Consider the following 21,740-nt stretch of genomic DNA (forward strand, 5'->3'; position numbering starts at 1 on the left):
CACTGAACAGGAGCGCTGCCTGAAGCGAAGAGGAGGAGGCGTTTGATTTCTCGAAGGACAAAAAGGAGGAGTTGCTGTCGAAGTGTTCGCTGATCCACCAACCACCACTTCCTCTCCCTTCCTTCTCCCTCCTTCCTCTTCCTCACCCATGTCCTCTCTCCAGCTCTTGCCTCTCCCTCCCATCCAGCACAAGTCGGTTCAAGGACGTTCCCTTCCCTCGATTCGGTCGATCCTCCCTCCTTCGACCGACATCGACGACCAACGACGTCTTCCTCCTCCTCCTTCTTTTCCTTCTTCTACAACCTCGTACCATCCCCAGCCACTCTCCGACATTCGAAGACTACCTCGTCTGTTCTCCCCTCAGGGTCTCAAAGGTCACTCTTTTCCTGTGAGGTTTCCCACAGGAGATGCGGTCGTCGGACGTCGTCGAGGTGAGTTCTTTTTCGTCCGTTCCAAGCTTTGTTGTATGGACTGAAGCTGATGCTCGTCTCTCACTCACCCCATCTTATTGCTTCAGCTTCTGGACCTCGCAGGTTCTCTGGTCCTACTGGAAGGTTGGGAGGAGGACCGTTCGCCCGACGGTTCGTCTCTTTAATCTCTTCACTTCCTTGAGCTCCTGCTCACCTCCTCGAGAACCGTGAACTGATAGACCTTTCTTCGATGATTCAAAAGTCTATCGCCTACCTTTCCTTTTTCTAATCGTCAACCTCCTTCCCTCTTCGCTCCCTCCCGCCCTCCTCCTCCAAACCACGACGCGCCTCAACCCTCTCGCCGACCCTACCTCTTCCTCCCAGCACTGTCAGATCCCCTTCGAGTATCTCTTCCACTCTCTAAATCTTTCCCTCGATCTCTACCTCTCGAACCACTTCAAACTCCTCCCTCTTCGCCCTCCCAACCCCTCCCGTCCTCCTCGCCGGTCGTCTCCCAGGTCGTCTCCACCTTCGAGGATCATCCGACGAGCTTGACCTCGACAAACTCTCTTCCTCGCACGGAGAGTGATCTCGAGCTCGCTTCCTCAGAGTGGGTAGATGACCGGGAGGACGCTGAGGAGGACGGACGGGACGGAGGCCTCGAGGACGCGTCGAGCCGTCGATTGGGAGAAGCAGAGAGACGGACATGTTCTCATTGTCACTTTTTACTTCCTGTGGAAAGATTTTCGGTGGTTCTAAGGGGAAGGCGAGCTGGAAAAGACTATCTTTCCTGCGACCTCTGTCGAGAGAGGTGCAGGCAGTCGAACCGGCGGAGCAGAACTCGACTTGCCAGTCAGTACTTCCTTCTCCTTCGCACATCATGCTGCTCTCATCGAATCAATCGATGCGCTCGCTGAATACTGCTCCATCCCATCCTCTTTCCTCCTTACCGATCCTCTTCTCCTCTGAAGCTTCCACCGTCGACGCGTCGGACGGGGAGCAACGGAGCCGCTGTTGTCGATGCTTTCGTACGCAGCTTGTAGGAAACTTCGGACTCCACGTCCACACAGGGAAACGACTCCGGACCTGCATCGTATGCAAGGCGTCGAAAGACCGATCTGAGGTGAAGCGTGAGTTCAGCCAGCCTTCTTCCCTCTTCCCTCCCAGTCTACTTCCTCCTTCGACTTGGCTGACATAATAACTTCCCCGTTATTCTTCTTCTCCTATCCTTTCCCCCCTTCATCTTGAATTTCCCCTCAACCAGTCGCCGAGCTGTCAGTCTCGCTCGAACTGGATGGAAGGCGCACCTGCATCGTCTGCCGCACAACCAAGTTGGGAGCTGATTTCCTATCCATTACCGGAGGCCTGCTGAAAAGTTGTAGTAGCTGTCGGAGCGTACGCGCGGAACGGGGACGATTTTTACGTCAAAAGCTGAGAGACGCGCCGGGTGAGCTTCTCCGTTTCTCTGTCCTCCTGCTCCGCTTCGTCAATCCTCACTGACTCATGTTGCATCTCGCTGGATCTGATTCTTCAATCATCCTCTTCTCCTAGCAGCGAACTCGAGATCTTCCACTGGTCCATCGAATCTCTCGTGTCGCCTTGCTCAACCGTCGGACGCGTCTCCCTCTTCACCTCCATTCTCCGACCCCCTTTCTCCCCTCGTCCCTTCATCCCATCATCCTCTCCGCCCGATACCTGGATCACCCAAGAAGCACCCTCGATCGGTCAGCACAGCGGACATGACGAAGGAGAACGGGGAGAAGACGAGCCGCGTCGACGATCACTAGCCTTCTTTTTGGTTTGCGACTCGAGTCAGCTGTGTGTGTTCTTCTTTCGCTGCGAGGTTCCTTTCATAGAAGAGCGCAATATGGTTCATGCTAATCTATCTATCTATCTATCTGTCTCGCTTCTACGTCCCTTCCCGTTCCTTTAACGAAAGTTCCCGACTCATCAGACTCTTCTTCCTCGAGCTTGTTCTCGCTTGCTTCGAAATTAAAGGGGTAAAAAAAGACGAGCTTCTATTAAACCTGACTGAAAAGACGACAGAAAAGAGAGAAACAAAAGAATCAGCAAGACGGTTCGAAGTCGTGAGAGAGGAAGAGACGCGACGAACCTTCTCTTCTTCCCAAAACCCTACCGTCCCGATTCAATCCATCCCACCAGATCTCATCGCAACCCTCCTCGCCAAGATGAGCATCCTGCCATCCCCACGAACTCCTCGTCTCTCGAGTGCCTCCCATCTCGACCCAGTTCCTCGACGCGCACTGAACTCTCGGAGGAGAGCTGACGGGAGCGGTAGTTGTTGCCGGAGGGGAATAGATGGAAGGGGAGGGTGGAGATGGGGATGGGGATGTGGCTCCGTAGATCTAGAGGGGAAGGAGGAGAAGAAGAGGGCAGGAGATCAAAACCGTTCGAGCTCAACTTGAAAACGTCCCTTCTCTTCTTGTTCCCCAAACGGCGAGGACCTCTTTTTTTTCTCAGCATGTCAGATTCCTAACCCACTCCTCCCCTTCCTCTTCCCTCCCTCCCCATCGAACTCAAACGAAAAATCCTTCGCTTCTGTGACCCCTTGACGCTCGCAACGACCTCCCTCGTCAGCTTCGCCTTCCTCGAGCTCTCCTCCCCTCTTCTCTACCGAGATGTCACCCTCGTCGGCCTCGATGCCCTAGAGAACTTTTTATGCGAGAGAGTACGTTCGGTTCTCTTCCCTCTTTCTATACTTGAGCTTCCTCTGACAGGCCGCTTTCCCTCCAGAATCATCTTCATCAACCTCAGCTCGAACCCTTCCTCAACCTCCGCTCCCTTCCTCGCTCAAACTTTCACGCGCATTGACCTCCGATTGTGCGTCCACAGGTACGTCCTCACACTCGTCTTAGCTTCAATCGAACTCGCCTTCCTCCGTCATCGGAACGTCGCGTCGTCTCGATCCCTCCCGCTCGGTCGTCGTCGTCGGAACCTCCTCCCAGCGGCTCCTCGTACAGGCCTATCACTCAGCCCTTATCTCGCTCTCGATTGATATGTTTTTGCCTTTTCCTGTTCTAGTCGGCAAAGTGCAAGTCGGACGAATCCGTCGGGAGGACCCCAGAGAGATTGCCCTCGAGCTCGTCTCGGTCTTCTTTCTTCCACCCTTCTTCCTCAACACTCATCATCTCAAACCCTCCCACCTTCACCACTTGAATCCTCCACAGCCTTTCGCACAGTCTCTCAAGCCATGTCTGGGATCGCAACCGAGAGCTCCTCCGTCGAGGAGATCATCAACGAAAAGAAAGCGCCTGGAGACGTCGAGTCGTCGAAGTCGAAGAGGATCTCTACATCGACCCAGCCCGCGAAGCTGCCCTTCTACGGAAGCTCGATTTCCATATCGCACCTGTGGTACGTCTGAAGCTTCACTCGTCGACGGACGGGGCGACGAGGACGAAGACGAGCTCGAGAACGCTGACATCTCCCCTTTGATCTCGACCTCCCCGCCCGTCTCTCTGCTTCAACACAGCTCTCCCTCATTTTCCTCCTGGCCTACCTCGACAGGTCAAATGTAAGTATTACGTCCCCGTTTGTCGACTCTGCTGGTCTTGTACTCCCAGATTTTCATCGAATTCGAAGAAGGAACGCGGTTGATCTCCTTAGCTCGAAACCATCGTCCCGGCCACCCAGATAATAGCTAACCCAAGCTCTGTTATCTTCTGTTTCCCGATGGAGTACAGATCGGAAATGCTGCTTCAGCTGGTGAGTTAATACAGGATCTCTAGACTTTCTCCCCCTCTGTTCTCAATCACGAGACTCATCGACGCGTCGCAATTTGGCTGTTCTTTCGATGCGTAGGTCTCTCCGAGACCGCTGGACTCAAAGGGTCTCAGCTCAACACTGCTATCACTCTCTTCTATGCGACTTGTGAGCTCCTGGATTCTCGAATCCGTTGCGCTCCTTCGCTCCGAGCTCACCCACTCCTTTCACAGACGTCGCCGCCGAGGGACCGTGTACAGTGTTGATGAAACAGTTCAGACCATCGGTGTTCATTCCGCTCTTGATGATTTCATGGGGACTCGTAACGTACGTCCTTCTCTACCTCTGCAAACAGCTCATTCTCAACTGACTCCCTCCCTCGCGTCGCTCTCACTCAGCCTCTTCTCGGGTTTCGTCGATTCCTTCGCCTCTTTGGTCGTTACTCGACTCCTTCTGGGTGTTTGCGAATCAGGATTGTTCCCTTGCCTCACTCTCTACCTCTCTTGTACGTCCATCTGTCGAGATCATTAAAGAGGGAGCGGTTCAGCTCAACCCGCGTCGCGTTCTTCTTTTTGACCTCAGCCTTCTACAAACCTGGAGAGATGGGAACTAGGATCTCGTACCTTTGGGTCGCTTCGGCCATATCTGGAGCCTTTGGGGGGCTCATCGCATACGGAATTCTTCGAATGGACGGAGTGGGGAAGAGGGCGGGCTGGCAGTGGTTGTGAGTCGGCTCTGGACGCGTCTCTCTTCCTTCGACGCCGACTGATGAGTTGTCTTGTTTCGCTTTTTTGTACTGTCAGGTACATCATCGAAGGCCTTATAACTGTTCTTTTCGGCTTCACTATCTTCTGGTTGCTGTGAGCAGAACGTTCCTCTTTCTCTTCACAAACAAGTCCGAACTGATCTTTTTCTCTTTCCAGTCCCGATAATCCCCAGGTCTGCTATTACCTCACTGATGAGGATAAGGCTCTTATGAAAATCCGATACAGACAGAACGCTATCTACAACGGTTCGGCCTCCACCTTTTTGTCTCAGCCGTTCGCGTCTCAACCCTTCCCGTCGTTTCGCTGAGGATCTCTCTTCTCCCTCTCAGGAAAGCAAGAGTTTGAGTGGAGGCGAGTCAAGGATGCTCTCACCGATTACAAGCTTTACATTTCCGGATTTGCTCAGCTTTCAGCCAATGTCGGTGAGTTCTCCTCTTCATCTCATTGCTCTAACTCGACTTGCCTCGAAACGAAACGAGACGAGACGCGTGCTGACCTGCTTCCTTTCTTCTCGAAGCCTCCTTCGGGTTCTCGACTTTCCTTCCCGTCATCATCAAGGGATTCGGCTTTTCCACTCTCACTACTCAGCTCATCACCGCTCCAATCTATTTGTGAGTTCTCGCACTCGACGACGCGTCTCCGTCGCTTTTCATTGACGCACCCTTTGCATCAGCTGGGCAGCAGGAGTCTACATCTCCATCGCCATCTTCTCCGACAAATGGGGGAAACGAACACCGCTTCTCATTCCTCTAGCACTCGTAACAGGAGTCGGCTACGCCATCCTCCTGTCTCCCGTCGAAGGACTCGGTGTCCGTCTCTTCGCTTGCTTCCTCTGCGCTACTGGAATATTCTGCATTGTAGGACTGAACATGTACGTATCCCCTGTAGGCTTTGCGCTTCAAGATCTATCGTTCAAGGTCAAGATCGAAGACATCGCAAGGCAGCGAACTAAAACTGACGCGTCTCCGCCCTTCCTTTTGTTTTTCCTTGTTCTTCCTTTTTTCTTACTTCACCTAAATCCAGCACCCTCCTCGCTGGAACCCACGCTCCCTTCTATAAACGAGCAACTGCTATCGGAGCCCAGCAAGCTATCGGAAACTGTGAGTCTCCACTCCTTCTTTTCCATCTCTTCGACGTTCAACGCGTCGCTTGTCCTTCCTCTCGCTGACCCATCTCTCTTTCCCCCCCACCCATGCTCCCCTCAGCCTCCGGGTTCATCGCGGGAAACATCTATCGCTCGTCTGGTAACTCTTTCATCTCCCATCACTCCCTCCTCTCCCTTCCTCTCTTTCCGCTATCTCAAACTCACACACCTCCCCCGTCGTCTCTCTCAGACGCACCTCGCTATCAACTCGGCTCCTCCGTGACCATGGGCTTCATCATCGTTGCCGCCTGCCTCTACGCCGTTCAGGGATGGAACTTCAAGAGACTGAACAGGATCCGAGACGAGTTGACGCCGGAGGAAAGAGAGGCCTGGATCGCAGAGGGCCGGGACGGGGACAGTCATCCTGGTGAGTGGGAAGAGGGAAAGAAAGGGATGAAGAGTGGTTGGGTGATTGGACGGGGTGGTGGGAGAGAGAGAGGCAGAAGGGAGAAGGAGAGGGAGAAGGATGATGTGCTCACTCGACGCGTCGTCTTTTCGGTTTGGCTTCTCGTCTCATTCAGATTTCCGATACCCTTTCTAAGGATCTCCCCTTTACACTACAAACTCTCGAATTTTAGGCTTTGTATCTATTAGCTTCCTGCTTCCCTTCCATCGTTGTAGTCTTCTTCGTCCTCACTCTCTCTCTCGTCCTTCGTCTCAAAGCGTTCGACTTTTTGATCGCTCGTTCGCCCTAGTTCATCCTTCATCGATACTCACCCATATAGAAGGAAATTTGCTTTCCCCGTCGTTTCTCTCTACGTTTGAAAGCTACAAGCGAACGAGCCCAACACAAACACACCTCGACGCGTCCACTCTCTCTTCTCACTCCCTCCAACCCAAACCGCATCCTATCGCATCTATCTCATTCCCCACTTCCTCCTTATTCCCTACGCTTCCGGAACTCTGATCCATCCCTCCCCAACCTTCACCACTCCTCCTCCAATCCAGCACTCCTTCACCTCTCCCTTCTCACTCACCACCCTCCCGAACAGCTGGGAAGGACATCCCATCTCGAGTCCCTGGGCGACAGTGTAGTTGAGAGTTCCAGTGAAGTCGGGAGGGAGGTTGAGGGAGGGGGTTTGGAGGAGAACGGGGCCGAGCCTGTGAAGAAACGAAGGCGGGACGCGAGCGAGAAGGAGGGAGAGAAATGAGTCAGTTTCGAGCCGAGAAGATCATACTTTCCAGGGCGAGAAGGAGAAAGAAGGGAAGTAATATGAAAGGTACTCACGCGATATTAGCACTTCCGGTAGCAGGATCCTCTCCCGGCTGAGTATACAGCATCCTGTCGTGCACCCTCACGTTCACCGTTCCCTCCTCCCCTCCTTCAATCCTCTCCACATAAAACATCAACACCCCCTGCACCGACTCCTTCTCCTTCACCTTCAACTCCTCAATCATCCTCCTCACGCCCTCCCCATTCGCTTTCGCCTCCGCCAACGCCTGTTCGTCCTCGACCTGAACGAACAAGAACGGCAGCCCACAGCTGCTGACTCTGATGATCCCCGTTCTGGTGGTTTCAGGGAGGGAGAAGATGGAAAGGAAGGAGGAAGGGAGAGCGAGTTGGGCTGGGGAGATGTATTTGTGAGGGGAGGAGAGATGGACGAGGGAGGGCGAGGAGGAGACAAGGAGGGAGATGAGGCCTGAAGGGCAGGATTGAATGATTTTGGTGGTTGGGGAAGGAGGAGGAGGGATGAGGGAACGGGAGAGGAGAGAGAAGCACGTTCCGAGAGTTGGGTGGCCTGTGAGGAGGAGGAGAGGAGGGGGAGGGAGAGGGAAGGGAGGAGATGGTGAGCTCGAACTTCGAGAGAAGGAGAAGAAGACAGAAGCGAGAGAGAAACGTACCAGCAAAGGGAAGTTCCTGTATACGAAGATATAGAGACAGACAGGACGATACGAGTCAGTCCTTCAAGCTCAGCCCAGATCGGTAAGCTAGCAGAAAGAGAGGGGGAAAGGAACTGAGTCGCCGAAGTGAAGGAAGGATGACTCGAACGAACCTCTTCGACGGTGAAAATCCTGACGTTGTAGTCGATGCCCTTCGCTTTCTCTTCCTCTGATGGAAGGGAAGGGAAGGTCGTCTCAGAGAGGTTGAATTCTGTACCAAAACCAAGAACGACATCAGCTCTGAGAAAGGCAAAAGAGGACGGGGACGTCGAGCTCACCCAGTGCGATCTTCTGAAGCTGATCTTGAGCGAGCCCTTCAGTACCATACACAACAGCGAGAGGGTTTCCAGTGAAGGGTTTGCATGGATCGAGGGTGAAGACGTCGAGGAGGTCGTAGGACAAGGTGGGGAAGGAAGGGAGGGAGCTCATGGCGGTTTGGGAAGGAGAAGAGGGAAAAGGAGCACTCAGATTCAGCCCTCGGTCGACCACCGCAGGAAGGCGGGGAAGGGTGAGCAGGGGTGAGAGGAATCAAAAGGTCAACAACAACAACCAACAACCAACGACGACGTGGAAGGGATGACGAGCATGTAGACTAGAAGATGGGGGAGGGGAGAGAGAGACGCTAGAAGGACTGGTAGAGAAGTGGGAAGAAAGTCGGGACGGCAGGCTCGAACGGCCGACTCTCGCTCTTCCTGGTCCTTCGCGTCGTCAGTAACCATTCGACTGGCTCTCTGCTATCCTTGAGCTCGCTACCTTTTGTTACTACTGCTGCTGCTTTCAGCTGACTCGGGTCTCTGATCCTTGGTGAGACTCGCTCCAAGAGAGTTCAGAAAGAAAAGCGGCGGGACTCAGGAAAGGAGCGAAGCAAAGGTCGAGTGACCTCAAAGAGTCCATTTCGATTTCCCTACAAGAGGCTTTCCCTTCCCTCTTCCTTCGTTTCCCTCCCAACCAAAACCATCAACTCCAACTCCAACCCACCAATCACCCAAACTACTCCTCAACCCAGCAACCCAACTCAGTAATCACTCATGTCGTCGTACCAATCCTCCTCGGACGCTTCCTCTTTCGGTGGGAGATCGTCCTCCTCCGACTTCGCTACCTCGCCCGTCGCTACGATGGGTGCCCACATGGCTCATCTCGACAACATCAACGAAGGAGAAGAGCCTCTCGATCATCCCGTTCTCAGTTCCTATCACAGGGAGACTGTCGTTCCAGATCGATGGTGAGTCGAGCTTCCCGCAATCTCCCCATCTCGTTTCCTCTTCCTTCCTTCTTTCCTTTCCTTTCTTTCCTTCTTTCTCTTCTCTCTTGTACTGACATCCACTCTTTCATTCTCATTCTCGCACGCAAGGGGAAACACTTTGATGCAGGTTTGTCCTCGTTTTCCCTCTCTCCTCCCACCCATCCACCCTCCCTCTAGCTCCCCATCTCTCCCGACCCCCTTTCCCCCCTTCACCTTTCTCCGCTTCTAACTCTCTACCTCCCTTTCCTTTCTTCGCTCACGTTCGTTCAGACCAAGAGCGCCTGGGAGAAGCAGATGAAGGCTTTCGACAAGGAGGACGCTAAGAAGCAGAAGAAGGAAGCCAGGAAGGCTAAGAACCATCCCATGCATGTCATTGAAGGTTCGTTCGCATCTCACATCTCATCTCCCATCTCTTCCCTTTCTCTTCTTCTCTTCTTCCACTTCCCTTCCCTCAACGACCTTCGAGACGATCAGCTTCGACAAACGTCACACGACTCTCCTCCAATTCTGGTCCCGTCTCATGACTCGACCTTTGCCTCTCGCCCTTTCGTTCCTCCGTTCCTGACTCTCCTCTTTCGTTCCTTTCTTCTCTTTCTCACAGCTCCCAAGGGAAAGAAGGAGAAGAAGAAGGCCAAGGTTCGTTTCTATCTCATCATCCCACCGTCGCGTCGTCGTTGTTGGCCTGCGGTTGCTCGAGCCGACTTTGCCGCCTCCTCGTCCTCGACGACTTCTCCGCCCTTCCCCTTTTCTCGTCGTTTTTTTCCTTTCCTGAATCTCTACTTCTCCCTTCTTTTTCACTCTCGCAGCACGAGGGAGAATTCGACGACGAGTAGTGGCTCTCGATAGTGAGTCGCGTTCTCCTCCTCCGTTTCTTTCCTTCTCCTCCATCTCTCTTCTTCGTTCTGACTATTCCCTCCCTCCGTCGCTCTTTCTTCGTCTTCGTTCACAGACCAAAGCACGCCCTCTCTATCTCGATCGCTGGAGGATTACGGATGGGATCGAAGGGAGGTTTTCGAAGGAGGAGGAGAGGAGTATTAGGGTTTCGGTTTCTCGTTCTCGATACGTTTCGGTCTTTTGATTTTCTGTGTTGTTTCTCGTCCTTCCCTTTCTCGGTGTTCGTTTGTAGTTCGAGGTCCTTCTCTCCTTCTTTGTAGTAGTGTTTCGATAGTAGTGTACTCTCCCCTTTGACGTCCTTGATACGTCCCCAACCTCTCCTCTTCTTTCTCGATTGACTGATGGATGCGACACGAATACGATTTTCTCTCTTCTTGCGGCGAAGATGAAGGCGCGGCGAGATAGATAGAGAGAAGCGGGCCGTATATAGGGAAGGAAGGGAAGAGTGAAACTTTCGTTGAGGTGTGGATAGGAAGGGAAAAACGTTGTTGCGAGAAAGATGCGACGCGTCGATCCTCTCAGCTTCGAGGCGTCTCTGGGACGTATCATTCCGTCCATTCGCCCCGTTGCAAAAGTTCTTCCGTTCTCGCGTCGTTAAATTTTGGCGCAGAATCTAGACGATAGAAAAAGGGCAGGGTGGGAGGAAAGAGAGCGAAACTCTCTCTGCTCGTGTTTGTCGACGCGTCGTCGTCCTACTTCGCCCTTCGACCGTCGAGCTCTTCTTCATTCTCCCTCAGCTCTCCTTCTTCCTCTAGAGACGGATATTTAGGTTAAGAACGTACACGTCTCATCTTCCCTAGCTCCCATACCCTCAACCAAACCAATCCACCATCCCCTCCTCCTCCTCCTCCTCCTCCTGCTTCACCTCAAGCCCAACCTCCTCCCTCGCCAGAGCCCTCTCGATCCTCTCCTCCAGATACTCAACCAGTCTTCCAACTCCTCCTCTCCCGTTCCTTCCAGCACCCGACTCTCCCTTCTTCTCCTCTCCCTTCTCCGCCTTCACTCCCTCTCCTTCGTCTCCCACTCTCTCCACCTCTTCCACTTCTTCAAGATCATCGAACATTCCTCCACGAGGATGAGTCGGCCGCTGAGACTGAGATGGATCGTCGACGGTGTTGATGTTGGTCGAGTTCGAGGGCTGGGTGGGTTGAGAAGCTGAAGTCGTTGAAGGAGCAGAGGTGAGAAGCTGGATCTCAGCTTTGTGTCGAAGATGGATCATGTGAGAGAGTTCTCGTCTATTGATAGAACGCCAGCCGGCGACAAGGGAGGATCAGCGTACACGCGTCGAAAGGGAAGGGGATCGGGAAGAGGGCGATGTTGGTCGGTTGGTTGAGGTGAGGACGAGTTTTGCGAACCTCCATTCAGCAGGCATGTCTTCGGCGGGTCGTGAAAGCATCTTGTAAATCTGTTCGGTTCCAAGAAGGGAGGAAAGAAGGAAGGGAATATGAGCCAGTTCGGTCCTTCTCGAGAGGGAGACGAAGACGCGTCGCCGGTTCACCTTCTTCCGGTCTCGAACGGTGAGCGGGATGAGGAGATCGTAGTCGATGTTAAGACTGAATACGGAAGAGCAGAGGAAGAGATGGCAATTCGACATTCGTCTCTGAGTTGGGGAGAGAAAAAGAAGGAGAGAGCGAAGACAAACGTACCTCGACCACTCGCTTCCCTTCACTCCCAACCACTCGATCCGTTCGACTCCGAGGTGCTCGTTGTTGAGCTTAGCCTGCGGCATCGTAAGGAAACAACCGTCGGGAGTCAGATTTGGTTCCGAACCGGGCTTCGAGACGCAACGACGACGCGTCTTTCGAAGAGAAACGAAAACTCACAGCCGTCCTCGAACCGAACTTGTAGACCGAAAGGATCTCCAGCCCATCAGGGTCTCCATCGACAAGAGCGAGGATCTTAGTTCTGTTGGGGGGGAAAAGGAGGACAAAGGGGTCAGCATCTCGTCAAGAAGAGGACGCGAGGAGTCGAACTCACCTTGGGAACTTCGTCGCCAGCAACGAAACAAACTGAGCTGTCGACTGATCGGGGTAGCCTTTGCCCTGTGGATAACGGAGTAAAAAAAGATGATGAAGATCAGTTTCGGAAGGAAGAAAAGGGAAAGAGAAGAGCTGTTAACGAACAGTGATCAACAACCCTTCCTCCGCACCGAACTTGATCGAGCAGAGCGTTTGGAAGATGGCGTCCTTTTCGAGGATGAGAATCCATAGGAGCTTCTTCTCGTCGTCGATGAGTCGGACGTCCTCGATGTTTTCGGAGGGAGGGATGAGAGTTGGCTGTGGGAAAGCAATCGACGACGCGACGAAGGAACAAAGTTCAGCTCCGAGGGGGCACGAAAGAAGAACGAGTGATTTGGAGGTACCAGCATATCCCCACATCTCAACACTTCCACTTCCTCCTCGTCCTCCTCGACCATCTGGGACGCGTCCGGAGGGTTGGCGTTGGAGTCGACAAGGACGATTTCGACGAGTTTGGAAGACCAGAGCCCTTTGGGCGAAGCTCGCTGGTAAGAAGAGACGAGGGAGAAAGTAGATGTCAGTTTCGATCGAAGACGGCATGAGGACTCGAGCTTTGGAGTGGTCTTGCTGGGGAGGAAGGTAGGAAGTCGCCCGTCGAGAGGAGGAGAGGAGGCAAGAGAAAGCTTGAACGAACGACGTTGAAATCCGATCTTCGAAGTCCAGCAGAGGAAGCGATGGTTTCGACGATCTGAGTTTCAAGAGAGGGGGAGAGAATGAGGAGTCAGTCGACTACCGAAGAAAGGGGATCAAGGAGTGGAACGTTGAGAGGAAAGGAAAGAGACGCGTTGAGCTCACCCTGTCAACGACTCCCTGCGATCCGAAGAGCTTTGGATCCTTGTAGTAGATATCTCTATAGCCAAAGAAACAAGCAGAGAGACCAAGGACGAGTATCAGCTTGTTCGAATCTCGAATCGACAGAGGACCGAAGAGGAGAGGAGATTGAACGCACCTCTTCGTCACAACCACCTCATCCATCAACGCCTCGTGCATCATGCTCAAAACCCTCCACACCCTCGCTACACAAAAAAGCACAGAAGCCCTCTCGTCAGCTCTCAATATCCACTTTCTCTCCCTCCCTCTCGACGTGGACTCACCCAATTCCTTCGTCGCAGTCTTCCTCCCATTCGGCCAAACCAATCCTTCCCTCGAACCCGAACCCATCGCATCTAGCCTGATCTTCCCATCCTGTCTCCTCCTCCTCTCTCCCAGAGAGTCGTCGTCTTCGTCGTCGGCGTCCGAGTCGGGTGGAGGTTGAGCTTGTCCAGAAGAGGAGGAAGTGGACGAGCCGGGTTGTGGTATGAGGGCAAGGGAGCGAGAGAGTTGTGAGAGGAAAGGGAGTAGGAGGTTGCGTTGGATGTGGGATTTGGCGAGGGATCTGTGAGAAAGAAGGGCGCATGTAAGGACTCGAAGGAGGAGGAGAGGAGAGGGAGGAGAGAGACGTACCTTCGTCGTGCTCGTTCTGCTGCTGAGTTGGCGGGAGGAGGAGGAGAGTTTTTAGAGGGTGGTGTAGCGATAGATGGGGAGTGGGAGATAGGGTCGAGTGGGGGCGGGAGGGAAGGAGATCGATGAGGTTGCGAGGAGGAGAAGGAAGGCATGCTGAAGTCCCATTCTTCCTCTTCCTCTTCTTCGACGTCTTCCATCTCCACCTCTCCTCCTGATGCTGCTAGATATCCCTCCACATCCTCATCCTCTTCTTCATCGTCGTCGTCCATGTCGTCCAGTCCTCCTCCCATAGCAGGAACCATCTGGGAGAACGCTCCCTCCTCGTCGCTCTCCCCACCTCCCTCTTCCTCCTCTTCCATCTTCTCCTCTTCCCCTCCCCACTCTTCCCCTTCAAACGCAAACTCCAACTCCTGCGATTCTTCATCCTCCTCCTCCTCTCCATCCTCGTCCAGAGAGTGCAAAAGCATCCTCTTCCTCCCTCCCTGACTCTGACTCTGCGAAGACGAAGGATCCTCCTGATTGTTGAGCTCGGAGGAGGAAGGGTCTGGCGATGGCGAGCGAGAGAGAGCTGACGGATCCTCCCATATCAGAGCAGCGAACGAATCCATCGAGGAGGACCGAGAGGAAGGAGCGGACATCGAGAGGGTCTGCATCTTGGAAAAGCGAGTGGTGCTGGTCGTTGGGAGGGAAGGAAGGAACGGGGTCAAAAGGAAAGTTGATTTGTTTCAACGTCGCGTCTCTCCTTCCTCTCTTCCCTCTCACCACCATCCTCCTCCTTCCTTTTGACCATAAGCAGCCATGTCCTCCATCAACTCCCCTCCTACCTCCGCTCCTCCTTCCTCCTCCAAGACCTCCGCTGCTCAAACTGGGCCTTCCTCTTCTGGAAGCGTAACGAAGAGGTCAGCCCTTCTTCTCCTCCTCCCTTTCTTCGACCTTGTTGTTTTTCGTTCATTTTCTCGTCGAGTTCGACGCTGATTACATTCTCGTTTCGATGGCCTTGAACGGAACAGGCTGCGCTCGGAGCTGATGGGTCTTATGGTATGTTTTTGGCTTGGGAAGGGGGTGGAAAAGAGGATTGTTGAGTGATGGAAGAAGGAGGGAAGGAAGAAGGGAGAGAGCTCATCCGTTCTGCTTCTTTTGTTTTGGGTTGCGCGCAGATGGCTAGCGTTCCTGGAATCGTGAGTACGCCTTCTTCGACTTGCTATGATGCTCAAGAGCTGACCTCGGCTTTCGTTTCTACAGTCTGCCTTCCCTGAATCGGACGCTTCCCTCTACGAATGGCGAGGATCGGTGTGTTCCCTTCCCTCTCGCTCTTCCTCTTCCCTTTACTTCCCCGGCTGACCCTTCAATGCTTCCTCTCTGAACTCCTCAGATCGCTGGACCGGAAGCCACTGTTCGTGCTCCCTCTTGATCTCTAGCTCTCCAAACGCTTCCTCCTCTCGTCAAGCACACGAGCTCACCCATCCCTTCCTTCCCTCCTCTTTCGTTCAGCCCTACGCCGGTCTCACCTTCAAGATCACCCTCCACTTCCCTTCCAACTACCCTTACACAGCACCCACCATCAAGTTTGTGACGCCTTGCTTCCACCCGAACGTGGCGCTTCCAGGAGGAGATATCTGTCTTGTGAGTTTGGGCGGGCGGGAGGGAGGGAGGGAGGACGAGAGCATGAGCTGATGGATTTGGATTTGGGTCTGGTCGTGGTTCTTTGGGATGATGTAGGATATTTTGAAGGTGAGTCTTCTCTTTGGTTGCAGCTGGGGAGGTGTTGAGCTCGGTAAAGGGTCGAGATTGAGGAGGACGTCGAGTCGAATCGTCTCAAGCTCAGGTTTGCTGACCTCTTTCCCCTCCTCCCATTGCTTCCTCGAACCTCACAGGAGAAATGGTCTGCTGTCTACTCCGTTCAGACCATCTTGGTCTCGCTTCAGTCGCTGCTTGGAGGTGAGTTCTCGCCTCCTCTTTCGCCGTCTCCTCCGTCGACCTTCGATCTTCCGACACGCTTCCTCCCTGCCTTGCCTCCGTCACCTCACCTCGCTGCAAACTGTACTGACCATCTGCTCATCTACTTTGTTTTGAATCGCAGAGCCCAACAACGACTGTTTGTTCCCTTCGCCTCCTTTTCCTCCCTTCGCATCCCGCTCGGAAGCTCACCTTTCTCTCTGTCTCCTCTCCGTCGCTCTACAGCTCCTCTCAACGTCGAGGCTGCTGACCTCTGGGATAACCAGGAGGGTGAGTTCCGTTACTCCCTTTGATGCTTCTGCTTTTGACAGCTAGGACGCAAACACGAGGAACCGAGACGAGACGCGTCGCTGATTCCTCTCCTCCTCCCTCGTCCTCTTTCTCTCCTTTCCCCTTCCACCACAACTTCCTATCAAATAGCCTTCAAAGCCCAAGTCGCTTCCGTCTACCGAGTCCTCTAAATCCCTCCTTCACTTCCTCCGAACCCAAACGGACTTCCTTCCGTCGCACACACGCCTTTCGCTCCTTCCTCCTTCCTTGCTTTGTTTCGTTCTCACCTCACCTTTCTTCATAGACCCACTTGTCTCGTCTCCTTCACTCCGTATTCTAAATCCTGCTTTTGCTGCTCTTGCCCTTGCACTTATTTCGTTCTCTCTTCCTTCTTCACACCCCTCTTTCTCCTTTGCCTTTGCTTTAACTTTATACCGCACACTTTCTCTCTCTCATGGAACTGCTCTCTCCTTCTCTCCTCTCTACTTGCCCTTCCCGAAGAATCAACGGGAAAAATAAACGCGACGAAACGAACGAAACGAAACCGAAGCGCGTCTCGACACTCTGAGCTTCACCTCAAACGACGACGAGCATGTCGACGGCCTCCCTCCCCGCCCTCGTCCTCCCCAACGGCTCTTCCTCTTCCTCCTCACCTATGGCTTCTTCTTCCCGCACGAGATGGACGCCCGCCGACCCGGTCATGCCTTCGAGTTATGTTTCGTTGGCGAACAGTTCGTTCGAGGAGGATCATTGTGAGCTTCGACTTCCTTCCCTCTGCTCGAGCTTTCTCGTTGAGCTCGAGGATGTATAAGGAAGTGCTGACTCGAACTTGTATTCGATCTGGATGTAGATGAGATTGGTTTGGAGACGTTGAAGGGTTTCTGTGATGGCGAGATGGCTCCTTCTGTGTGAGTATCGAGAAGGAGAAGGAGAGGAGGAGGAGGAGGACGCGCTGTTTTGGGAGGGTTGGAGCTTGTAGGGATTCCAAGGAATGAAGAAGAGGAGTCTTTAGACCTTCCCTAGTAGATCTCCAAACCGCGTCGGCCTCAAAATCCTCGCTTCCCTCCTTAAAGCGCATACATCCAAGCTCACCTCCTCCCTCACCTCCTCCCTCAGATCGCACCTCCTCATCCTCCTGCACCTCTCGCTCACCCACCCTCTCCCTCCCTCCTCCCCTTCCATCCAACGCTTTTCCCTCTCCCTCTTCACCTCCCTCTCTTCCATCTACTCGCCTCGTTCCATCCTCCTCGCCGTCCCTCCCAACGATCCAGAGAAGACGGGCTCGGATTTCCACGACGAACGCGATATTTCGAGCGTCGAACAGGTGTCGAGGAGGATTATACGATGGAGGAACTGGAGCGAGGGAGTGATAGGAAGTAAGCCTGGGCAGGCTAGAGCTCCGAGAAGGGAGGAGGACAGGGAAGACGGTGGTTGGGAGGTCGGGATGGGGAGGAGGGCGAAGACGAAGGGAGGAGGAGCCAAAGGGGCAGAGAGGGAAGTGGTGGTCGAAGAGGGAAGGTGGTGGGAGGTTACCAAAGTGTTGGTCGGGCTTTGGGAGAGGGATTTGAGGGAGTGTAGGGAGTGGTCCAGGCCTGAGGAGGGAGAGGAAGGAGAACTGGGTCAGTTCGCGTCGTTTCTTTCTTTCATTCTTTTCGTTCTCCTTCGAAATCTAACTCAAACCTGTTTGTTTTGCGTTCGTAGAACAACCCTTACCAATGTTCCTAACCCAATTCCCAACCGACGGATCCTCCAACCTTCGAAAACCCCGGTCGGACATTGCTAGTCTCGTCAAAGCCATCTTCAGCACCTACCCTTCCTCTTCTTCCTCTTCGTCGAAAGGGAAATCGAAGGGCCAACCCCTGGAGGACGAAGCTGCAGTAGATTTCTCACGGATGGAGGAAGGAACCGAGAACGAGAAGAGTTACGAGCAAGTGATGCAGAGGAGGGAAACGGCGGGCAGGCTGATGGGGTTGGTGAGTTTCGCGACGCGTCTTTCTTCCTTCTTTCTCTTTTATTTCTCCTCTTTTCTTCCCTCTAACCCCACCCTTTCTTCTTCTTCTTTGTTATCCACAGATCCTAACCCTCACAACCCCTCCCACGCCGTTCCTCTCTCCCTCGAGGTACAACATCCACCTCCTCACACCTCTCCACTCCTCCCTCCCTACCTCCCACCTCCCTCTATTCGTCTCCTTCCTTCCCGTCACCACTCCCAACTCAGCCATCCTCGTTCTCCTCGCTAGCATCCTCGGGATCGACCCTGATTCCGAACCACCCAACGGAGAGGTGTTCGTGAGGACGATGATGAACAGGGCAGCACCGGGTGGGAGGAAGAGTTTGAGGTTCGCGGTGGTGAAGGTTTTGATGATGGGGAGGTTGGGTTGGAAGGATGAGAGTGGGGAGGTGAGAGGGAAGCTGAAATCGGGTTGGAGGGAGGGGCTGGGTGTTGGGGAGGAGGAGGGGATGGAGGTTGATGGGAGTGAGAACACGGCGAGAGGAGAGGGGTGGAAGTGGGTGAGGAGGTTTGGGGAGGGGATCGTGGATGAGTTGGGAGAGGAGTGAGGATTTGATAAAGTATGGCGTTTGGTTTGGAAGAGGAGGTGCGAAAGAGAGAGAGGGAGCGAGAGGAGAAAGGGAAGACCGGACGCGTCGAACCGAAACCGATTCACTCGACTTCGACTTCATGCGAACCCGGATCGAGCCAGATTCGTTCATCAAATCTCCGACAACTCACTCCAGCGCGTTCAACTCGAGTCGAGTCGTTTTCGTCTCGCGTTCCTTCGAGCAGGCGGGAGAAAGGGATATGGACGCGTTTCGAACGAACCGTCCGAAACGAAGGCTCCTTTCGCTGAAGGAACGGATTTTTTTTTTGCAGTCGGATCTCGCTGCAGCTCACCCCTAAGCAGCTCATCTATACATTTTTCCCTCCTCGGTTATCAACATTTTAACTCCCCTTATCGCCCTCCCTCCTGCTTGGCGCGTTTTTCGAGCTCGCTCTCCTCCCTCCCTCCCTTCCTTCCTTCCTTCCTCAACACCCTCTTTCTTTTCTTCTGTTTCTCCTTCACCCTCCTTTTCAAATTTCTCGACCTCGAGCAGCGCCGGATGTCCTCCACTCCCTCCGCTGGCTCCCTCATCTGGACCTCTGTGCGTCCGCTCCTCAAGATCTCGTTCGCGACCTTATCGGGGTTCGTCCTAGCGAAACAGGGGATGTTTCCCGCGCAGGCGAGTAAGGGGTTTTCGTACATCGTTATGGTGAGTTGAAAAGTTATTATTTGGGGGGGAGAGGCTGGGTGAGGAAGGGAAAGGGAGCGGAGGTCGAGCTTGTTGAGGGAGCTGGCGCTCTTGAACCCGGAGGAGGATCTAAAAGTCGGCTCTAGGAACCATATAGAGGGATAGTAAAAAACCTTGACTCGAGGGAGTGGAGTTGGAGCTCGACTCGTTGCTGGATCGAGGAGGGAAGGGAAAGCTCAGCTCGAGCTCACGGCGACTTTCCTTCCTTCCTCCGTCCATTCTTTCTTCTCTTCGCCCAGAGAAGTCCAACTGACTCTTTATGCTATCCTTGGTCGAACCACTACAGAACCTCACGCTTCCTTGCTTAATCTTTGCGTAAGTACATATCAGTCGAGATGAGCTCGAGCTCAACGGATCCGGTCCTTTTCGCCCGAATTGAGTCCCTGCTCTCTTCAACGAGCTGAAGGATCTTTGCCGTCTTCTTCTAGCTCCATCGTGCCTTCGTTCAACTCGGAGAACATCGCTTCGATAGGACCTCTGGCGATGACGGCTTGCTTCTACGAGGTTACGGTGTGTCGATCGAAGAAAGAGCTGGGGGAAGAGAAGAAACGAGCGAGAGCTGACTTGAAGTTGTTTGGTTCTACTTTCCGTCGTTGGTTGGATGGGAACGGCAGGGTCTCGTCATGGCTCTGATAGTGCGAGAGTTCTTCTGGGTACCGAAGGAGTTCCAGTGGGGGATTCTGATCATGGGAGGTGAGTCTCTAGGACGAGGGTTCTCGATGGAAGAGCCGTCAAGTCGACTGACCTCGACGCGGCCTTTTTCTCCTCGCAGCCTTCTCGAACTGGGCCAACTTACCAACAGCTGTAACTCAGAGTGTGGCTCTCGGACCTCCTTTCAACCCTGCTACCGATCCGGATCTTGGAGTCGGTGAGTCTTTTCGATCGAGTTTCGACGCGTCGTTCGTGGACCTCGAGCTCACACTTTTCGGTCTCAGGATTCGTCGCCGTCTTCATCCTCATCTACAACGTCACTTTTTTCACCGGAGCGAGCAAGATCTGTGGCTGGGACTTCCACGATCTCAGTCCCGAAGGACCGAGAGAAGGGTTTGTTGCGAAATGGGCACGCAGGAGACGTTGGTTGGACGCGAAGCTTGGACGAGGGAGGAACGGGAGGAGGGATTCGTCGGAGGCAGAAGAGGGTGGAGGGGGGTTGGAGATGGCGTTGCCGGAGCTGGGAAGATCGGTGAAGGGAGAGAAGAGTGGGTCGGAGGAGAAGACGGTTAAGGATCGGGAGCCGACGGTGGACGTCAAGACTCTCGAATCTACAACATCGCAACCCGCGAACTTACGACCAACAGACAGCTCTTCCATCAATCACCGACTCCCTCCTCCCGCAACAACACCCTCCAACGGTTCCCACATCTCCCTAAATCGATCCCGCTCCCCGTCGTCACGGAACCCGCCTCCCTCTTCCACTTCCCCTCCTTACCCCAACCCTCGACCTTCTTCTCCCATCGGAAAATTACCCATGACGACCCTAGGAGCCGTCAACATCGGTCTCAAAGCAGCCCTCTCGTGCCTTCTCACGCCTATCACGCTCTCCCTCCTCATCGCGTTGATCTGCGCTCTCATCCCTCCGATCAAGGCTCTTTTCGTGCTCAACGTTGATGGATGGTCGGGGACGAAGATCAAGTTGGCTCCGGATGGAAGACCTGCTTTGGCGTTTATTCAGGAGGTTCGGAAACGCGTCTTCTGCTCAGTTGGGTTCGAGGACACGACGCGGCGAGATTGGGAAAGCTGACTCTTTTTCGCCCCCGGCGTTTCTGTGTCCTTTGACGAACAGACTGCAGTCTTTATCGGAGCTATCTGCGTTCCAGGAGGTGAGTTTTCAATCTGGTTTCGACCAATCGACTCGACTCCATTCGACCGCGTCGAACTCGAGCTGACTCCCCTCCGTCACTTCTGGCCTTTGTTCCGCAGCTTTGATCCTCCTCGGAGCTAGTTTTGCTCGCCTCAAGGTTCCACGAGATTGGTCGAATCTTCCCGTTGGAGCTATCCTCGTGCGTCCTCTCTCTCGCGCCGCGACGGTTTCTCGAGCTCGTGCTGTTCGACGCGCTCCCTTTGCTGACGAGCTATTCGATTTTTTCTTTGATCGTGAAACACAGGCCATCGCGGCGACCAAGATGATCATCCTTCCGGTGATAGGAGTTGGGTTTGTGCAGGGCTTGGGAGCAACGACGACGTTGTTTCCGAAGGACGAGAAGAGTGAGTGCAGATTCGTTTCTCTTTCCCATCTTTCGTGGCTCATCTACCGAACGACGTAGGTGACGTCCTCTTTCCTTGTCTTTTTTTTCTCAGTTCTTTCCTTCGTCGCCATGTTCCTGGTACGTTCTCGCTGAAGCGTCTCTTTTGGTTTGACGCGTGTGGGATTCTCGACGTTCTGCTCCAGTGCTGAGTCTCCCTCCCTTCTTGTTGCCTCCTTTCGCACAGAGCGGATCGCCGGCAGCAGTTCTTCAGCTCGTTGTCACTCAACTTCAAGCTCCGGACGAAGGGAAGACGGATGTTTTAGCAGCGTTCGTCCGATTCAGCTCCTTCGTTCTCCCTTTTCCTCGCTCTCGAGCTAATCAGGTTCCCCCGACCTTCGTCCTTCAGCTTCCTCCTCGCCCAATACGTGTTCCTCTTCTTCTCATCTACAGCTCTTACCGCCGTCTCACTCAAGTTTGTTTCGTAGTCGCTACGTCTCTCTTTCCTTCTCGAACTTTGCTC

General features: G+C 53.8%; 7 protein-coding genes across 7 annotated transcripts; 5 read left to right on the plus strand and 2 right to left on the minus strand.

Annotated features, from left to right (window-relative positions):
* Positions 1 to 34: 34 nt before the first annotated feature.
* BDY24DRAFT_394503 (uncharacterized protein) lies at positions 35 to 1,608 on the plus strand (the record flags this gene model as incomplete). Its single annotated transcript, XM_076641186.1, has 5 exons — positions 35 to 431; positions 518 to 581; positions 673 to 1,080; positions 1,153 to 1,262; positions 1,382 to 1,608. Exons 1-5 carry the CDS (start codon positions 149 to 151, stop codon positions 1,606 to 1,608), a joined length of 1,092 nt encoding a protein of 363 aa, XP_076495228.1. The 5' UTR covers positions 35 to 148.
* A 2,105-nt stretch (positions 1,609 to 3,713) lies between these two features.
* BDY24DRAFT_342188 (major facilitator superfamily transporter) lies at positions 3,714 to 6,635 on the plus strand (the record flags this gene model as incomplete). The annotated part of the gene is made up of 15 exons (XM_076637471.1): positions 3,714 to 3,782; positions 3,901 to 3,942; positions 4,112 to 4,133; positions 4,230 to 4,298; positions 4,364 to 4,457; positions 4,529 to 4,635; positions 4,713 to 4,854; positions 4,934 to 4,990; positions 5,054 to 5,170; positions 5,249 to 5,319; positions 5,415 to 5,508; positions 5,571 to 5,768; positions 5,921 to 5,997; positions 6,103 to 6,141; positions 6,232 to 6,635. Coding segments are annotated over 15 exons (1,602 nt in total), but the record flags the coding sequence as incomplete, so codon positions are not given.
* Positions 6,636 to 6,781: 146 nt separating this feature from the next.
* YHI9 (Yhi9p) lies at positions 6,782 to 8,447 on the minus strand. The gene is made up of 5 exons (XM_076635921.1): positions 8,201 to 8,447; positions 8,036 to 8,133; positions 7,884 to 7,899; positions 7,270 to 7,780; positions 6,782 to 7,142 (listed from the first exon to the last, which is right to left on the minus strand). The coding sequence occupies exons 1-5, from the start codon at positions 8,349 to 8,351 to the stop codon at positions 6,929 to 6,931; spliced, it is 990 nt and encodes a 329-aa protein (XP_076495230.1). The 5' UTR covers positions 8,352 to 8,447; the 3' UTR covers positions 6,782 to 6,928.
* Positions 8,448 to 8,794: 347 nt separating this feature from the next.
* Positions 8,795 to 10,437, plus strand: BDY24DRAFT_435608 (uncharacterized protein). Its single transcript, XM_076644184.1, has 4 exons — positions 8,795 to 9,144; positions 9,274 to 9,292; positions 9,436 to 10,010; positions 10,115 to 10,437. Coding segments are annotated over exons 1-4 (789 nt in total). The 5' UTR covers positions 8,795 to 8,950; the 3' UTR covers positions 10,116 to 10,437.
* Positions 10,438 to 10,840: 403 nt separating this feature from the next.
* Positions 10,841 to 14,195, minus strand: BDY24DRAFT_394515 (topoisomerase 6A family protein). Its single transcript, XM_076641187.1, has 13 exons — positions 13,521 to 14,195; positions 13,172 to 13,452; positions 13,027 to 13,093; positions 12,873 to 12,927; positions 12,712 to 12,765; positions 12,422 to 12,562; positions 12,183 to 12,335; positions 12,037 to 12,101; positions 11,883 to 11,964; positions 11,706 to 11,779; positions 11,558 to 11,612; positions 11,415 to 11,464; positions 10,841 to 11,294 (listed from the first exon to the last, which is right to left on the minus strand). Exons 1-13 carry the CDS (start codon positions 14,171 to 14,173, stop codon positions 10,871 to 10,873), a joined length of 2,154 nt encoding a protein of 717 aa, XP_076495232.1. The 5' UTR covers positions 14,174 to 14,195; the 3' UTR covers positions 10,841 to 10,870.
* An 89-nt stretch (positions 14,196 to 14,284) lies between these two features.
* On the plus strand, positions 14,285 to 16,221 carry BDY24DRAFT_394518 (ubiquitin-conjugating enzyme E2). Its single transcript, XM_076641188.1, has 11 exons — positions 14,285 to 14,419; positions 14,531 to 14,558; positions 14,678 to 14,698; positions 14,763 to 14,810; positions 14,893 to 14,913; positions 15,012 to 15,143; positions 15,240 to 15,251; positions 15,395 to 15,458; positions 15,601 to 15,615; positions 15,702 to 15,746; positions 15,897 to 16,221. The coding sequence occupies exons 1-11, from the start codon at positions 14,319 to 14,321 to the stop codon at positions 15,935 to 15,937; spliced, it is 528 nt and encodes a 175-aa protein (XP_076495233.1). The 5' UTR covers positions 14,285 to 14,318; the 3' UTR covers positions 15,938 to 16,221.
* Positions 16,222 to 16,327: 106 nt separating this feature from the next.
* On the plus strand, positions 16,328 to 21,705 carry BDY24DRAFT_435611 (membrane transport protein-domain-containing protein; the record flags this gene model as incomplete). The annotated part of the gene is made up of 17 exons (XM_076644185.1): positions 16,328 to 16,498; positions 16,597 to 16,654; positions 16,863 to 17,365; positions 17,448 to 17,719; positions 17,820 to 18,146; positions 18,840 to 18,995; positions 19,321 to 19,349; positions 19,463 to 19,544; positions 19,649 to 19,727; positions 19,807 to 19,902; positions 19,970 to 20,709; positions 20,818 to 20,854; positions 20,955 to 21,034; positions 21,140 to 21,239; positions 21,333 to 21,358; positions 21,465 to 21,547; positions 21,603 to 21,705. Exons 1-17 carry the CDS (start codon positions 16,339 to 16,341, stop codon positions 21,703 to 21,705), a joined length of 2,931 nt encoding a protein of 976 aa, XP_076495234.1. The 5' UTR covers positions 16,328 to 16,338.
* Between the last annotated feature and the right edge of the window lie 35 nt (positions 21,706 to 21,740).

This window comes from Mrakia frigida (genome assembly GCF_051309035.1).
Source record: "Mrakia frigida strain ATCC 22029 unplaced genomic scaffold BDY24scaffold_22, whole genome shotgun sequence".
In the NCBI taxonomy this organism is placed as follows: domain Eukaryota; kingdom Fungi; phylum Basidiomycota; class Tremellomycetes; order Cystofilobasidiales; family Mrakiaceae; genus Mrakia; species Mrakia frigida.

Coding starts and splice junctions, on each gene's coding strand:
- BDY24DRAFT_435608 (XM_076644184.1), top strand. CDS start 8,951: ATGTCGTCGTACCAATCCTCCTCGGACGCTTCCTCTTTCGGTGGGAGA.
- YHI9 (XM_076635921.1), bottom strand. CDS start 8,351: ATGAGCTCCCTCCCTTCCTTCCCCACCTTGTCCTACGACCTCCTCGAC. Junction 8,134..8,200: donor GCTTCAGAAGATCGCACTGG/GTGAGCTCGACG, acceptor GTTTTGGTACAG/AATTCAACCTCTCTGAGACG. Junction 7,143..7,269: donor ACCGGAAGTGCTAATATCGC/GTGAGTACCTTT, acceptor GTTTCTTCACAG/GCTCGGCCCCGTTCTCCTCC.
- BDY24DRAFT_394518 (XM_076641188.1), top strand. CDS start 14,319: ATGTCCTCCATCAACTCCCCTCCTACCTCCGCTCCTCCTTCCTCCTCC. Junction 14,559..14,677: donor CGGAGCTGATGGGTCTTATG/GTATGTTTTTGG, acceptor GGTTGCGCGCAG/ATGGCTAGCGTTCCTGGAAT. Junction 14,699..14,762: donor TGGCTAGCGTTCCTGGAATC/GTGAGTACGCCT, acceptor TCGTTTCTACAG/TCTGCCTTCCCTGAATCGGA.
- BDY24DRAFT_394515 (XM_076641187.1), bottom strand. CDS start 14,173: ATGCAGACCCTCTCGATGTCCGCTCCTTCCTCTCGGTCCTCCTCGATG. Junction 11,965..12,036: donor CTGGCGACGAAGTTCCCAAG/GTGAGTTCGACT, acceptor CCCCCCCAACAG/AACTAAGATCCTCGCTCTTG. Junction 11,613..11,705: donor AAGGGAAGCGAGTGGTCGAG/GTACGTTTGTCT, acceptor TTCCGTATTCAG/TCTTAACATCGACTACGATC.